General features: G+C 49.8%; 1 protein-coding gene across 1 annotated transcript; it reads right to left on the reverse strand.

The window, feature by feature from the left end:
* Nucleotides 1–7,965: 7,965 nt before the first annotated feature.
* On the reverse strand, nt 7,966–13,009 carry RCHY1 (ring finger and CHY zinc finger domain containing 1, E3 ubiquitin protein ligase). The gene is made up of 9 exons (XM_010575532.1): nt 12,945–13,009; nt 12,724–12,843; nt 12,478–12,593; nt 12,291–12,369; nt 11,736–11,780; nt 11,574–11,632; nt 10,563–10,589; nt 10,166–10,286; nt 7,966–9,170 (listed from the first exon to the last, which is right to left on the reverse strand). The coding sequence occupies exons 1-9, from the start codon at nt 13,002–13,004 to the stop codon at nt 9,042–9,044; spliced, it is 756 nt and encodes a 251-aa protein (XP_010573834.1). The 5' UTR covers nt 13,005–13,009; the 3' UTR covers nt 7,966–9,041.
* Between the last annotated feature and the right edge of the window lie 6 nt (nt 13,010–13,015).

Below are 13,015 nucleotides of genomic sequence, written 5' to 3' on the forward strand. Positions count from 1 at the left end.
CCCTGGAAGTGTTCAAGGCCAGTTTGGATGGGGCTTTAAGCAACCTGGTCTGGTGGAAGGTGTCCCTGCCCATGGCAGGGGGGTTGGAACTAGATGATCTTTAAGGTCCCTTCCAACGCCAATCATTCTATGATATGTAATTACCTTCCAGGTGAGAGCAGGGCACATAAAGCACCCAGCAGCTCAGACCACAGCTGAAGGCATCACCTTGTCTTTGCACCACATGTTCCTACAGCTACAGCCTCCAACAACAGTCACTTCCACCAAAAACCCACTGGAAAGTTTGCAACATGAGGACCAAACATCACCGAATTTGTTTCTGTAGCCCGTTTAGCACACGTTGCTGGATTGCTGTCATCTTTAGGTGCCACTCCTATTCAAAAGTCACTTCTCAAGCACCAGGCAGCTCGGGGAAGCCCTCTCCTTTAGCTCCCACGGCTCACAACTACCTCCAGTAAAACTATTTGGCCTTCAGCCCATCCAGCTTGTCTTCCTGGATGCTATAGAAAGATCTGTGCATTTTTATTTTTAGCCCTTTATTTTATTTAACAGCCAAGAGCAGCCTCAGGCACTCAACACAAGCTAAGACTCAGCTGGGGAGGTCTTCTGTTCCCCGTTGCCCCAGCACACCCAGGGCAGGGTGAATGTCTGAGCTTTAGCAAGCAAACAGCAGCTCTGCCTGGGTCAAGGGACACAACCAAGAGCCATCAGCTTCTGGTGGGACTTCACCCTTGGGTGAGCAACCTCCCAAGGACATGCTGGAGCCCACCCACCATCCTGCCACCAACCCTGCTCCCAAAAGCCACTACCGCTTGCCAGCAGCTACAGCCAACCAGGAGCTCCAGGTGTGTAATTTCTTATTCTATTTTGCCAACAAAGCTACTTGCAAGCACAACCAGAAAAATAAGTGTTGAAGGCCTAACCACTTCTCACAAGTCCTCAGAAAATCCATTACTTTGCAATTATTTCACAGGTTTAGAAAGGTTTGGTCTTTTTTTTTTTTCCCCAGAGCACCCAGACTTCTTCCACCCACCCTATCCCATCTGCTCAGCTGAGCAGCAGCTGTATTACAGGGACCTGGACTTATAACTCCATCAGCCCTGAGGGACTCCTGTCCTTAAAAGCTGTAGGAGATGAGCGAGAGGAGGAAAGTGGTGGGGCCAGCACCCCAAGGTCCCCCTGAGGCTCTGCTCCAGCCTCCGCCACCCAGACCGGAGCCAGCTCCTTGCAAAATATGCGGGTGCCAGAGAGCAACTATTTCATGACAGTGTAAAGGGACAAGTTAAAGCCCCACGGGCAAACTCCCCCCCCCAATTCCAACTAGGACCATCAAGGAGAAAAAGCAAGAAAATCACCTTGTTTCCAGTGCAAAGGTCCCAACACACCCCTGGGCTAAGCCAGCCCTGCTTGGAGCTGAAGAGGCAGATGCTCTGCTAGCCCTTCAAGTTATAAATAGCACGACATGACAAGCCTTTCCCTAATTGTGTTCCTTCCAGTTGGAAAGGAAAAACAGACAGTTTCTCTGCAGCCAGGCAGTGGCAAGACATCAGCCTCGGCCCCGGGGAAGCCAGGGCTCTTCTGCTGCGGGACAGGGGTTTTTAAGCATGCACAAGCAAGGAGGAACCTGCACAGCTTCAGGGAAAGGTCTTCTTCCACCCAAGAGGCAGGGGCCTGCAGCAGAGCACTCCCTGCCTTTCTCCCAGCCCTCCTAGGGATGCAGGTCAAAACCACACACTGCTGCTGCTTCAGCAGAGCTTAGGGTTGAGTCTCACAGCCACTGCCACCAGCTGAGCATCCATCAGCTCTAGGGTACCACCCCAGCACCCCTCCGGCTCCAGTCTTGCACCCGCACCCCCATCCCTGGGCACACAGCCAGCTTGAGAAGACCCCATGGGAGGGGAAGGCTATACACTTCCCCCACAAATGATGTTATTGGACCCAAGGCCATCAGACCACACTTATCTGCTTTCTGCCAGCAAGCCAAAAACCACGCCAGAGTCATTACACCCATTCTTCCAGCCCAAAATTGGGATCCCCTTTCCTCTCTGCTCCTGAGCCATCACCCTGCACCTTCCCGGGGAGATGGAGGGCTCAGCCAAGCCCTCTGGTCCCGCATCGCTCCGTTCATTGGCTTAACAAGTCCCTCTCCCGAGTTTCGCATACTTTGGCAGGCTCTGGCTTTATTAATAGCTCCGCTGACCTTGCTTGTGCCTGCGGCCCTTGCGCCTGCTGGATCACTACATTTTTCCCACAAGGCAGCGATAATCCCATCTGCTCCTAATTTTGCCCTACACCGACGAGCGAGGCTCGATTTCGGGTGGCAGGCAGCGTGGGAGCTCACTGCCGTGCCCTGCAGCGGCGTGTCTCGTTAGGGGTACGAGTCTGATGCGTGGCTGGGGAGAGCCTCCTGTTGAGTCACGAGGTTCAGAAAGGACCCCTTTGCTTTCTAAACTTCTTCTCAGAGAGGAGTCTAGGTGTGGCTAGGTCCAGTCTTAGTCTCAGGCTTGGTCAGTGGCTTACATCTAAAGGATTGCGCGTATAGCCACTTATCAGAGTCAACGTTTGCCTGTCAGAGCCTTCTCAAAGGCTTTCACTGAAACAGCTTCGCAAAGTTGAAAAGATAGATAATCTATTAAGGCGACAGATATAACAAGTTCAGAATTGCCATTAGTAGATACGCTTACTGCAAAAATCGAGCTCGAGTTAGTAGTTCACCGCTTTTGTTAGAGATGCTTTTCCCGGTAACATCCTATGTTGTCGGAGGTGCAAATCTTACCAAAGAGAGATTCCTGCTTGGGGAGGAGAGAGGTCTGGGCTTGTCGACCCGTCCGGTAGTTGGAGTTCTCATCCTCAAAATGGAGGATTCTAAAGCCCAAATTTATGCTCTTGCGAGGTGGGACTAAGTCAATTACCATGTGCTGATTGGCCCTTAGCAAGGCTTGCAGTTTGCAAGTTCTGTGGGGCCCACTGAGTCAGCATGGGGGCCAGGGAACCCAGTGCAGATTTACGAGAGTCCTTCTAGCTTTACTAAAGCAACATCAGGCTGTGAGACCTTCACGTCACCTCAGGTGTTGCTCAGCAGCTTTAGACTATGCCGTCTTATCTTGCAAGATAAGCAAACCCCGCTACTCCCTGCCGGTGTACAGTGATTTCTGCATTCGGCACCAACAAGCCCAGGCAAATCCGTGGTCCCACATTATGGACAGCTTTGCAACAGCTCCCCTTCGCCAGTGGGCGAGCCCTGGCTGAGCCACCACACTGCCTTCGTCCCAGGACCAGTGCATCCCTCTGATCCAAGCATCCTTCCCGCTCCCAGCAGCGCACGGCAGCTTGGGCACATCCAAACTCAGGCAGCACACGGTAGGATGGAGATCGATGGCACCATGCCCAACCCAGGGAAGCACCCAAGGACAATACCATGTCTCTCCCCTTGATGCCAGCCCACAGCAAGGACGGAAAGCAGCACCAGCTCACCCTTATACAAATCGCGGGTCTGACTGCCCCACAACCTGCCCTGCATCCCTCGACCAGAGGCCGAGCAGACCCTGCTGCTCCATCAAAGCAGAGGGGCCAGGATGCAGGGCACCAGCCACCCCAGATGCTCCAGTCCCTGGGAGGACGGGACTGAACCCCAGGGACATGGCAATGAAGCCCACTTTGCACAACAGCACTGCTCATGTGCTGCTATACAGGACACCCCCCCAAAAAGGAGACCATATCCAGCATCTCCACGGGACAGGGCAGCAAAGCTCAGTGCGGCACCTCTTCCATCAATATAACAGCTCCCTGCCTGTCTTTATCCACTACATTTTATCTTTATCACTTTGGAAACCCATCCATTTTTCTGCTGCGCAATGCAATTTATTTCCCTGGCAAAGGGAGTTAAGGGCTTGGTGCCAAGCTAAATGCAGGATACAGCAGTTCAGCTGGTGGCATCGGGTTCCCCAGCTACCCCCCTCACTTTGCAGAGGCAAATACCAAAATCCTAAAAGCAAAAGGTCAAAATCAGCTGGATCCCACTCCCAAGATCATTTTCCTTCTCAACCCAATGCGAAAGCCCTGCTGGGGAGGGAGCTGTTCTTCCAAAGCTCAGCTCAACTACGGGTTTTCTTTCGACCTGCTCTTGTGGTTGGAACCCGAATAGGAATATTTCCAGCTGGGATAAAGTTAGCTTACCATTTAGTATCAAACCCGCTTGGTTCCGGACTTGACCAGCAACAGTTTTACAATTAGCAACATAGCCAAAGGCTACTTCACCATCGAGTTTTCCAAAGTTGGCTTCCCAGCTGCAGCATGATATTATTTATCAGCTAAACAAACTGACAGTACTTTTGCAGGAAAAAAAAAAAAACAAACCAAAACCCACAGCACAAACGGGGAAACAATTTGCTGGTAATGAACAGAGTGCTCTGGAAACGATAGCTGCAAGATGCATAGAAATTCAGCGTCAACCTTGGCAAGCCACAAGCCTGTGCTGTCCCCCTGTGCTCCCCAGCAGCACTACCCACTGTACATATATCCTTCAGCCCTAACCGATCCACTTCTTCGTTAGCTGTCCCCACTTACATTTGCAAGGCCATGACCTCAGCAGCAGCCCTGGAATAGCGTATTTCTTGAAATATATATTTCATGGAGTTAATGAACAAGTTGCTGCATCTGTTTCTCCCTAGCAGCTGCTCGCAGGGAGAATTTGCCTGCTCTGGTTTTTGTTTTTTGATTAAGGCTGGATTGCTGCTTCTAGCTGCCCCCAGCAGCAATCATCTGCCAGCTGAAGAGGTTCACGTCCTGCATGGCCCACTGTCATCAGCAGCGCTCAGGCTTTCATGGCCGCAGGGCTCGTCTTGGAGGGAGAAGGCCTGCCAGAAAGAACCATGAGATCTACTGGACCCGGTGGGATAACAGCATCCTTGCCCAAAGGCTCACCAGCACCGGCGTTGGGGCGGCAATGCAGCCCCTGGTTAGGGTGGGCAAACCCTTCCCAAAGAGATGGTGTGGACCACCAGCCTCCATTTCTCCACCCGCCAGCGCAAAACCTTAGAGACACGTAAAAGTCAAGTCACTGCCTGTGTCCTCCACCTCCAGCAGTGCTTTAGACGTACTCAACACCTCACCATCTTCTGAAGGCAACGGCTGCCAGGTGCCATGAAGCCAGGCTTGAGCCCCATCCACACAGGGAGCACAGATAGTACCTACGACAACCCTGTGTCATGCAAGACTTGCTTGTGAGGAACCCAAAAGAGTGTTTTATCACCGTGTTACAGAGCAGCAGAACGTGGGGGCACCTCTGCCATCAAGCCAGAGCACTCATCACCTAGCCAGGGATACTGCCACGCTCACCTGCAGAGACAGCCTGCCCTGGTTTCGGAGCCCATGATGACTAGACATAGCTCCCCAACCTTCTTTGGAGCATCCATTCACTAGTGGCTTTTTAACAGAAGGAGGAATTTATCGGTTGTTCGTTTTCCTAGCTACGCTGCACGCCCTCCGCACATCTCCATGCCATCTCTGCTTCTCCAGCCACCGCCCAATTCCCAGCCCCTGCTACCAGCACTGCCTATGGAAACAGTGTCTAACCCAGCATTTGCCATCAGCGAGCTTCTCAAGCGTCAACTAACAGTGTGCTCAAGGGATTTTTTTCCTCCGCTTTCGGAGGAGAAGGACTAGAACTGCTTTAATGATACAGGAAAACAACATTCCTCAGATTCTTCTCAAAGACATCATTTGACATCACATATTTATCCCATTTACAGTTCATCTAACCCTGCATGTTCTTTTAAAGCCAGAGAGAAGTCACTTCTCAAGCAGTAACACTCAAAGCAAGAAAAGCACCTCGAAAACATCAGGCATCAGCTGAACTTTTTTTATGCTGCTTCTGGGCAGCCAAAACCACCGTGTCAAGCTGCTGGCAGTCACCACCCGGCTGGAGCTGTGTGGGCAACAGTAACCTCCGAGCAAGACCCAGTGCAGCAGCAGCAGCAGTGATGGTGGTGGTGGTGGGATGAGCTCTGCTGGCATCAGGTACCCAAATTCCCCTGCACGCCCAGAGCTGCTGCTTCCTCCCCATTAAAAAAAATACTCTGCACGGCCCCATTGCCTGAGCTGGGTATCTCCCTACAAGACCACAAAGCTCTGAGATGACAACTCCTTCAGGCTGATACGAGCCCCACTGGCCCTCAGGGGCTTACCTGGGAGCAGGTCTCTATCCAGGGAGGGTAGTGAAGCCACCAGGTGACAGCACACATTTGGAGGGTGCTCCAAAGCAGCAGGGAGTCTTGCTGGCAGCTTCAACGGAGGAACCAAAAACGTCATCCACAAGCAAGAGGAGAGTCCTTCTTATCATCTACAGGAACTTAAAGTCAAGCAGGGATGTCAGCACCATGGGAACACCACACTCAATAGGCCCGTGGCAGCAGGGATTCACGGTCCCATAGTCAAACCAGCCCTTTCCCCAGGTCGTGTCCCCTTGGAGAGACTCTCTCCAGGATGTCCATCCCCAAGCCCCACTCATGCAAGGATGGGTGAAGACAGCAAGGAGCTCAAATAAGCTGCTTCTGCACTTGAACTTCTGAAGACAACAAAGTCCCCCCAACTTCCCTCATTTAACAGCAGCCCCCAGGGGGAAACCACCACTTGGTGCCCAGCACAGCTCCCCCCCAAAAACCCCTTCTTTTCTTAGAAGCACCCCCAAAGGCAGGGAAATGCTCCAGCAGACTTACTTGCTCCCTCACCAACCACCCTACACACCCCCAGCACAGCCCCCAGACTATTTAAGGGGTCTGGATGAGCTGATGCAGCCCACCTGGCCCCACACATGGTTCTCCACCATGAAGCTCATCCCAATTGCCATAGAGGGTGGAAAAAGCCAGCCTCAACCCACACCACCCGCTCTGCCAACCACATCCCCCCATACCGTAGTTCGGATGGGGCAGATTTGGGGTGGGAAAGCAGAAACGTGGGCTGGGACCTAAAGAAACGGTTTTGGCAGCTGTTCTGCTCACCGGGATGACACAAACCGCTCTGGTTTCACTTTTAATGGGGCCTCCCCTCCAGCACGGAGGCATGTTTAATTTGCTGGTCGCCCGTAAAACAGTGCTGTGAAGGAATAAGGAGACAAACAGTGTGGTGCTGCCCTGGCCTCTTGCCAGAGAGGTTCAGCAAGGCAGGAGGGGCTCTGCTATATTGGATTTAAGTATTTGTGCAAAAAAATTTAAAGCATCTCCCATCTCAAGGGTAAGTAGCACGACCTCCCTGCAGAGGGACAGAAGCAGAGTGTGGGTAACCGATGGTCGGTGTGACACTGCGCCAGAGATCGGGTCCAACCTGCTGCTCGCAGCCAGTCCCACCACAGCAGGCTACTGCCACCGGAGTTTTGGCCACCTCGGAGGACGGCAAGAGCCTCCGAGCCTGATCCGGCACCTGACCACCCACACAGCAGAAACATTAGGACTGCTGTTTTCATCATATAGACCCAGGGGTCATGCATCCAGACATCTAACCCTCCACTTCCAGCACTGACTCATAAGTTTAAACTCAGCTGGCAATTTCCACAGAATACGTGTGTAAAAGGAGAGCACATCACACATAGCATAATTTGTTTTAATAGAGATGTTATTTTACATTTTTTTATAGTAGTGAGAAAAGTGCTTCAGAAAAAGATACTCCCGTAAAGGCAAGCTACAGTAATGCTAGCATCCCAGTCTTTGTATTTCGTACATAAAGGGGCACTGTCAGATTAAGAAGAAAAGCTGTTGTTTTACCATAGAACAAGTTAGAAACAAGTAATCATACGGTGAAGAGTAACTGGGCTTTTTTTTTATTTCATTATTGGAAACTATTTGCATGTTCTGAAATTCTCAGAACTAAGAACTCTCTGCAATATTTAGACTGCAAAACACTGTGGGCAGTGGGAAGGTTTGTTGGGCTGTGTTTTTTAAAAGCACTCCTCCATCCTCCCCCCCAGTGAAATCAGATACTATTAAAACCCAAAACCACAGAAAATTGGTCCCTGCACTACTGGAGTGCCTCTATGAACTGCTGTTACTTTAGCAAACATCTCAGGCTCAGCCGCACTAGTTGGCCCAATGTCAATCCTGACAAGACAATAGGATGTGCTTCACTTATGTACTTAACCATCAAAACATCAAGCTACATATATGCCTAAAACCCTACAACACCTCGGCCTTTGTAAGCGAATAAAGCAAAATGAGGAAGAAATGGGTGTAAACATGACTGCAGCTGGCAAAGGAATCCAAGTGAAGAGACAGCAGGTCAAATGGGTGTCCAGGGGAGAAGGGTGGCCTTGCGGCTTGAATTTTAGGCCGTTCATCACACATACGCGGGCAGGCCAGCCTCGTTTCAAAGTGAATTCTGTACGGGTCCTGCGTGTGCGCATGTGTCGACAAATCAAGCCAAGGGATGCAATTTCTGCAAGCTCACCCTCTCCAGACACTTGCGCCGATGGCTCTGAGGCCCTAGAACAAACACGTAATTTAAAAGGAACAAAATGTACTCGCACAAAACTTTGCGGATGTCAGCTTTATGTAAAGAGGCCACTCTCAAAGCTACCAATTTTCTCCAACAGCTGCAATCAGAACAACTATACCTCCACCTCCTGTTATGCTCACAACCTTCAGCTGCCCCAAAACATCTTCTGCTGTGTCAGCTGCTTATAATTTCCATTGTGCATCTCATTAGTTATTCTTCTAGGCTGTCCCTTCTCTGACACAGTAAATGGCTCTTTTAAAGGGTGCCATTGTCTCTAGGAACTAACCTTCATCGGGCAGCACGCTGCTCAATGGGGACCACCCTGAAGGGCCTGACTGTGCTGTGCCCCAGATACTAAGGAGGGGGGCACAATTAGCGAAACTCCTTTGCACCAGCATTAATTAAATCTTGTAACCATTTCACTGGTGCCATGATGACTTGGAATAAATTTTTACTGACAAGTGGTTGGTTTTGTTTTGGTTTTGTTTTTTTTTTAATAGATGGTCTCTTCCATGGCAGAGTCTTCCTCGTCCAGCTGAATGCAGCACCTATCTTGGTCACTGCTCCTCCAAAGGCAGTTGGCATCTTCCATCTTGGGCAGTATTGTACGATTCACAGTTTTTGCACTTCATGCCTAGGAGATGGAACTGCACTGTAGACCGGGCATTGCAGTCATTGCAAAGGATCTACACACATAGACAAGAGAGAGAGTCTTTAGCATCAGTAGGACACTCAACAATGTACTACAACCATGCCTCTAGCAACCACAGAACTGGTTTGCAATCTGGGGACAAAGCAGAAAATATCTTCCTTTTAAAGACAGTGGGGTTGATCTAACTTTTTCACTTGTAACTACTCAGATCACGTTTTATAATCACAGAGAATTTACTGTTAGTATGGCAAGGTGACTCCTTGCGTAAGTCAGGAATAGATACGCTTTGGCTTCTTCTCCATGTAGGAAACTACCAGAGAAACCCTCAAGTGAAAACGAGAGTAGATTAACAGCAGCTAGCAACATTAACCAGTCTGCTGTGCAAGACAGGTAAGTAAGCCTTCCTCTCAAAACAGGCAGTAAAGAGAGGTATCCTGACTCCAAGAATTGGTAGGATGGGGTGTCTAAACCGTAACAGATGCAACTAAAACCTTAATGACCAGTGCCATTTAATTCGGTGTTACGTGCAAATAGCAGCCAGTTTCACAGTTCTGAGTTAACACAAAGAAACAGGAAGAAAACAGAATTCTCTATGTGCTAGCCTTGCACAAATCAATAGCTGAGTATTTTTGCAGAAAACCCACAATGGTTAGTCTGGAACATGAAGCTCCAAGCTGCTAAGAACCAAATGTTCCTGGTTTTCCCTATGATAGCACCTAACACTACTGGAGAAAGCAAGACATTTCCAAAGACCAAGCCATTTCTCTGTTGTGTGAAACTACAACACTAAGAGGTTGTGGTTTTGGGGTTGGGTTTTTTTTGAAGTTCAGGTGGGGGGGGTGCTTTTTTGGTGTGTTTATAAACCCAGCAGATGAATACTGTAAGCCTACACACAACGTTCCTTCCTCATTCCCTAACTGTCAGGTTGACTTCTGATCCAGGACAAGTTTTTAGTGCCCTCTACTGCCAGTAACGCAAAGGCACAGACCTGCCAAGAACAGAGACATCGGCGCAAGTCTCATCTCTTACCTCCACCATCATGTTCTGATACTCTGTGGGCATAGGAGTCTGTGCTACTTCGTCATCCAGCTGACGCCAGTACCTCGTCATATCTAAAGCCGAGTGCATGCACAAAGGACACCTGTAACCTCTGGCAGAAAGGAAAAAAAAAGTCTAGATCAGAAGATGGAGTGGGGCCATGAAACGAGTCCACCCAAAATGACAAGTTTCATAACATACCAGTCAAAGAGAAAGACTCCGAATCGAGGAGTTCTTGCATACAGAATTAGAAATTAAAAGCCCATTATCACTTTAGGAGTTGGCTTTAAGTTATTCAATACAGGATTAGCATCACATTCTTTGCCTCTTGCAGTAATCTGTTTGGACTACAACAATATTAAGAGAAGAGATGTTTAGAAATACTTACTCCTTTAGCATGTCCTCGTAACATGTTCTGAAAAGAAAACACAATGAGAAGTTTAGTAAGAAGAATGCAATTACTGACCAGTAACACATCTGGGCTGAACAAAGGGAAAAGGCACACAGCTATCCCCAAACCAAAGTTAAAAAATATCCTGAGTCCAAGTGAGAAAAAAGCTTGCCAGCAAAATCAGTGAGTACTTAAGCAAAAAACTGCAAACAAAGCACATCTGGTTCTATTCTAAGGTCTTCTAACCTAACATGAGGGAACAGAGTCAATGCTGTGACAAGGAACATGCGGTTCAAGTTTGCTGAAAAAATGGAGTGTGATGCATCACAAGGTAAGTTTAAGACAGACAGGACTTGAACGAAGATTCAGTCCGGAGAGACCTACGTCAAACACAGAGGCCGTTCTCTTAGCGCACAGAGACAACAGGGGAAAAAACAAGAGAGCCAACAGAGTAACAAAAAGCTGTGTCTGTAACACCAGACACAAGCAGAAAGGGAAAATGGAAGGGAAACATGTAATTATTCCTCCAAAGGCACCAATGCTATATATCACATCACTTTAAAATCCCAATAGAGCCAGCAGTTTTTGTAGCGCAAGAGAGCACTCCATTGTCTTGGGGGCTGTCTTAAGGAAAAAATCTAAAACTTAAATGATGAGCTGCCACCAACCCCTTAAAACCATTGTCCAACTACTTTCTGCACCAAGGAGGGACTTCTCTAAAAGATTCTTTAAATTTAAGTCGTAACAGATGGAAATTCAGCATGGGAAAATTTAGAATGAACAATACACAGGCCCCGCCGCCACCGCCAAAATTTACAGCAGAAAGAAGACAACCTTTCTAAAGGAAGTCTTTCCTGATGAAACAGAGCCTATCCCCTACCATGTGGGTCCCTTAGAAACCATCTGTAAGTAGCTGATACAGACTAACCAGGCCCATAGTGACGCTGAATAAATGCCACACACAAGGCAGAAGCTATTTCCCTTTCTCAAGTATGTGCAATGCTTTACCTGTGAAGGAGGTGACCGCAGGGCAGAACATGAGCTCCAACACGAGAAGTATGAATATCCTGTTTTGAGGCAGGTATCAGACAAAAGACAAGAAAATTTAATTCAAACACAGTCAAAAATACAGCCATGCACAAACCCAGGAAATGAAAAGAAGCAGCTCACCTCCAAACATATTGGACAGTCCTGCCTGGAGACATTTTCAATGCACTTTGCAAAGACAAAATAAAAAAAAGTTATTCTACTGCATGGATATCTGCATTTTTCTAAATTGTAAAATTCCTTCAGAATGGTAAGATTTCCGAAACATTACTGTTTGCATTTAGTTTGAAGTTCTGAGAATTAACAGGTGGCTTAGCATCTTAAAAACCAAACAGCTTGAAAGCATACACAAGAAAAGGGCTCCCAGAACCCCTGCGGCAGCAAGCAGCCTAGCTTTTCCGATACTGCAGCCAGAACAGGAGCTCAAACTTACACACTGTTAGATGTGCAATTAACAGCTCCTTTTAGAAGGAGTGAAAGAGACCAAGATGTATATTTCCTATAGCTTCAACTGCTAGCAAAGCCAGCCCTGAAGGCTCTGTGTTGCCGTTAGGTGCACTTAGAGAACCTGCCGCTCCCTCGTCCGTATGGCCTGGGATGGAGCCGAGGCACTATCAGCTTTCACTTGCAAGATGTTTTTCTTTTTTTAAGATAAAGAGTTAACCAGTGTACTCCTACCTTGTGCTTTCCTCGCAGACTCAAGCTTAGGCACAAGTTGCATTTCGAACAGTGGAAAAAATCCTCTTTCGGACCAATCCTGAGGAGAAAAGCGTCAGCCCAAGGCCGGTTCCCTCCTCTCCGTTCCCCACCCGGGCGGGGTTAGGGGCAGGGCCCGGCCCGAGGGTCCCGCCCGCCCCTCACGTACCTGCAGATCCCGCACTCGGCGCAGTGGTACTGCTTCTTGTCGCGGTCGAAGAGGTGGCAGATCCCGCAGTAATACTCGCCGAAGAGGCTGTGGCAACCCTCGCAGCGCTGCTGGGCCTGCCGCCGCACCGGGGAGGAGAGGAGAACCGGGGAAACGGCCGTGAGGTGCGGGACCGACCCCGCCCCAACATGGCGGCGGCGCCACCCCCAAAATGGCGGCGCCCCCGGCCCACCCCACCGGACCCACCTTCTGCAGGAGGCGGCAGCGGGTGCACTGCACCTCGGCCACGCGGAACCGGTCCAGCCGGTGCCCCTCGGCGCCGTCGTGGCACAGCCGGCAGGCGTACAGCTTCCCGCAGCACGGCGCCTGCGAACGCAACGATACGGCACGGCGCGGCACACCCTCAGCGCCCGCTCCCGGCAACCCCCGCCGACCGACCCTCCGGCTCTGCCCCGCCACCGCCTCACCTTCAGCAGGCAGCCCCGCCGGTAATGCTCGCAGCCCTCCTCCTCCCCGCCCGCCGCCATGGCCGCCCACA

The sequence above is a fragment of the Haliaeetus leucocephalus genome, unplaced genomic scaffold (assembly GCF_000737465.1).
Source record: "Haliaeetus leucocephalus isolate CR32 unplaced genomic scaffold, Haliaeetus_leucocephalus-4.0 Scaffold484, whole genome shotgun sequence".
NCBI classification, from domain to species: Eukaryota; Metazoa; Chordata; class Aves; order Accipitriformes; family Accipitridae; genus Haliaeetus; species Haliaeetus leucocephalus.

Excerpts from the sequence above, each read along its gene's own strand:
- RCHY1 (XM_010575532.1), bottom strand. The coding sequence starts at position 13,004 with ATGGCGGCGGGCGGGGAGGAGGAGGGCTGCGAGCATTACCGGCGGGGC. Across the intron at positions 12,844-12,944 it reads GGCGGGGCTGCCTGCTGAAG|GCGCCGTGCTGCGGGAAGCT; the intron begins GTGAGGCGGTGG and ends TTGCGTTCGCAG. Across the intron at positions 11,781-12,290 it reads GTCTGCGAGGAAAGCACAAG|TGCATTGAAAATGTCTCCAG; the intron begins GTAGGAGTACAC and ends GTCTTTGCAAAG.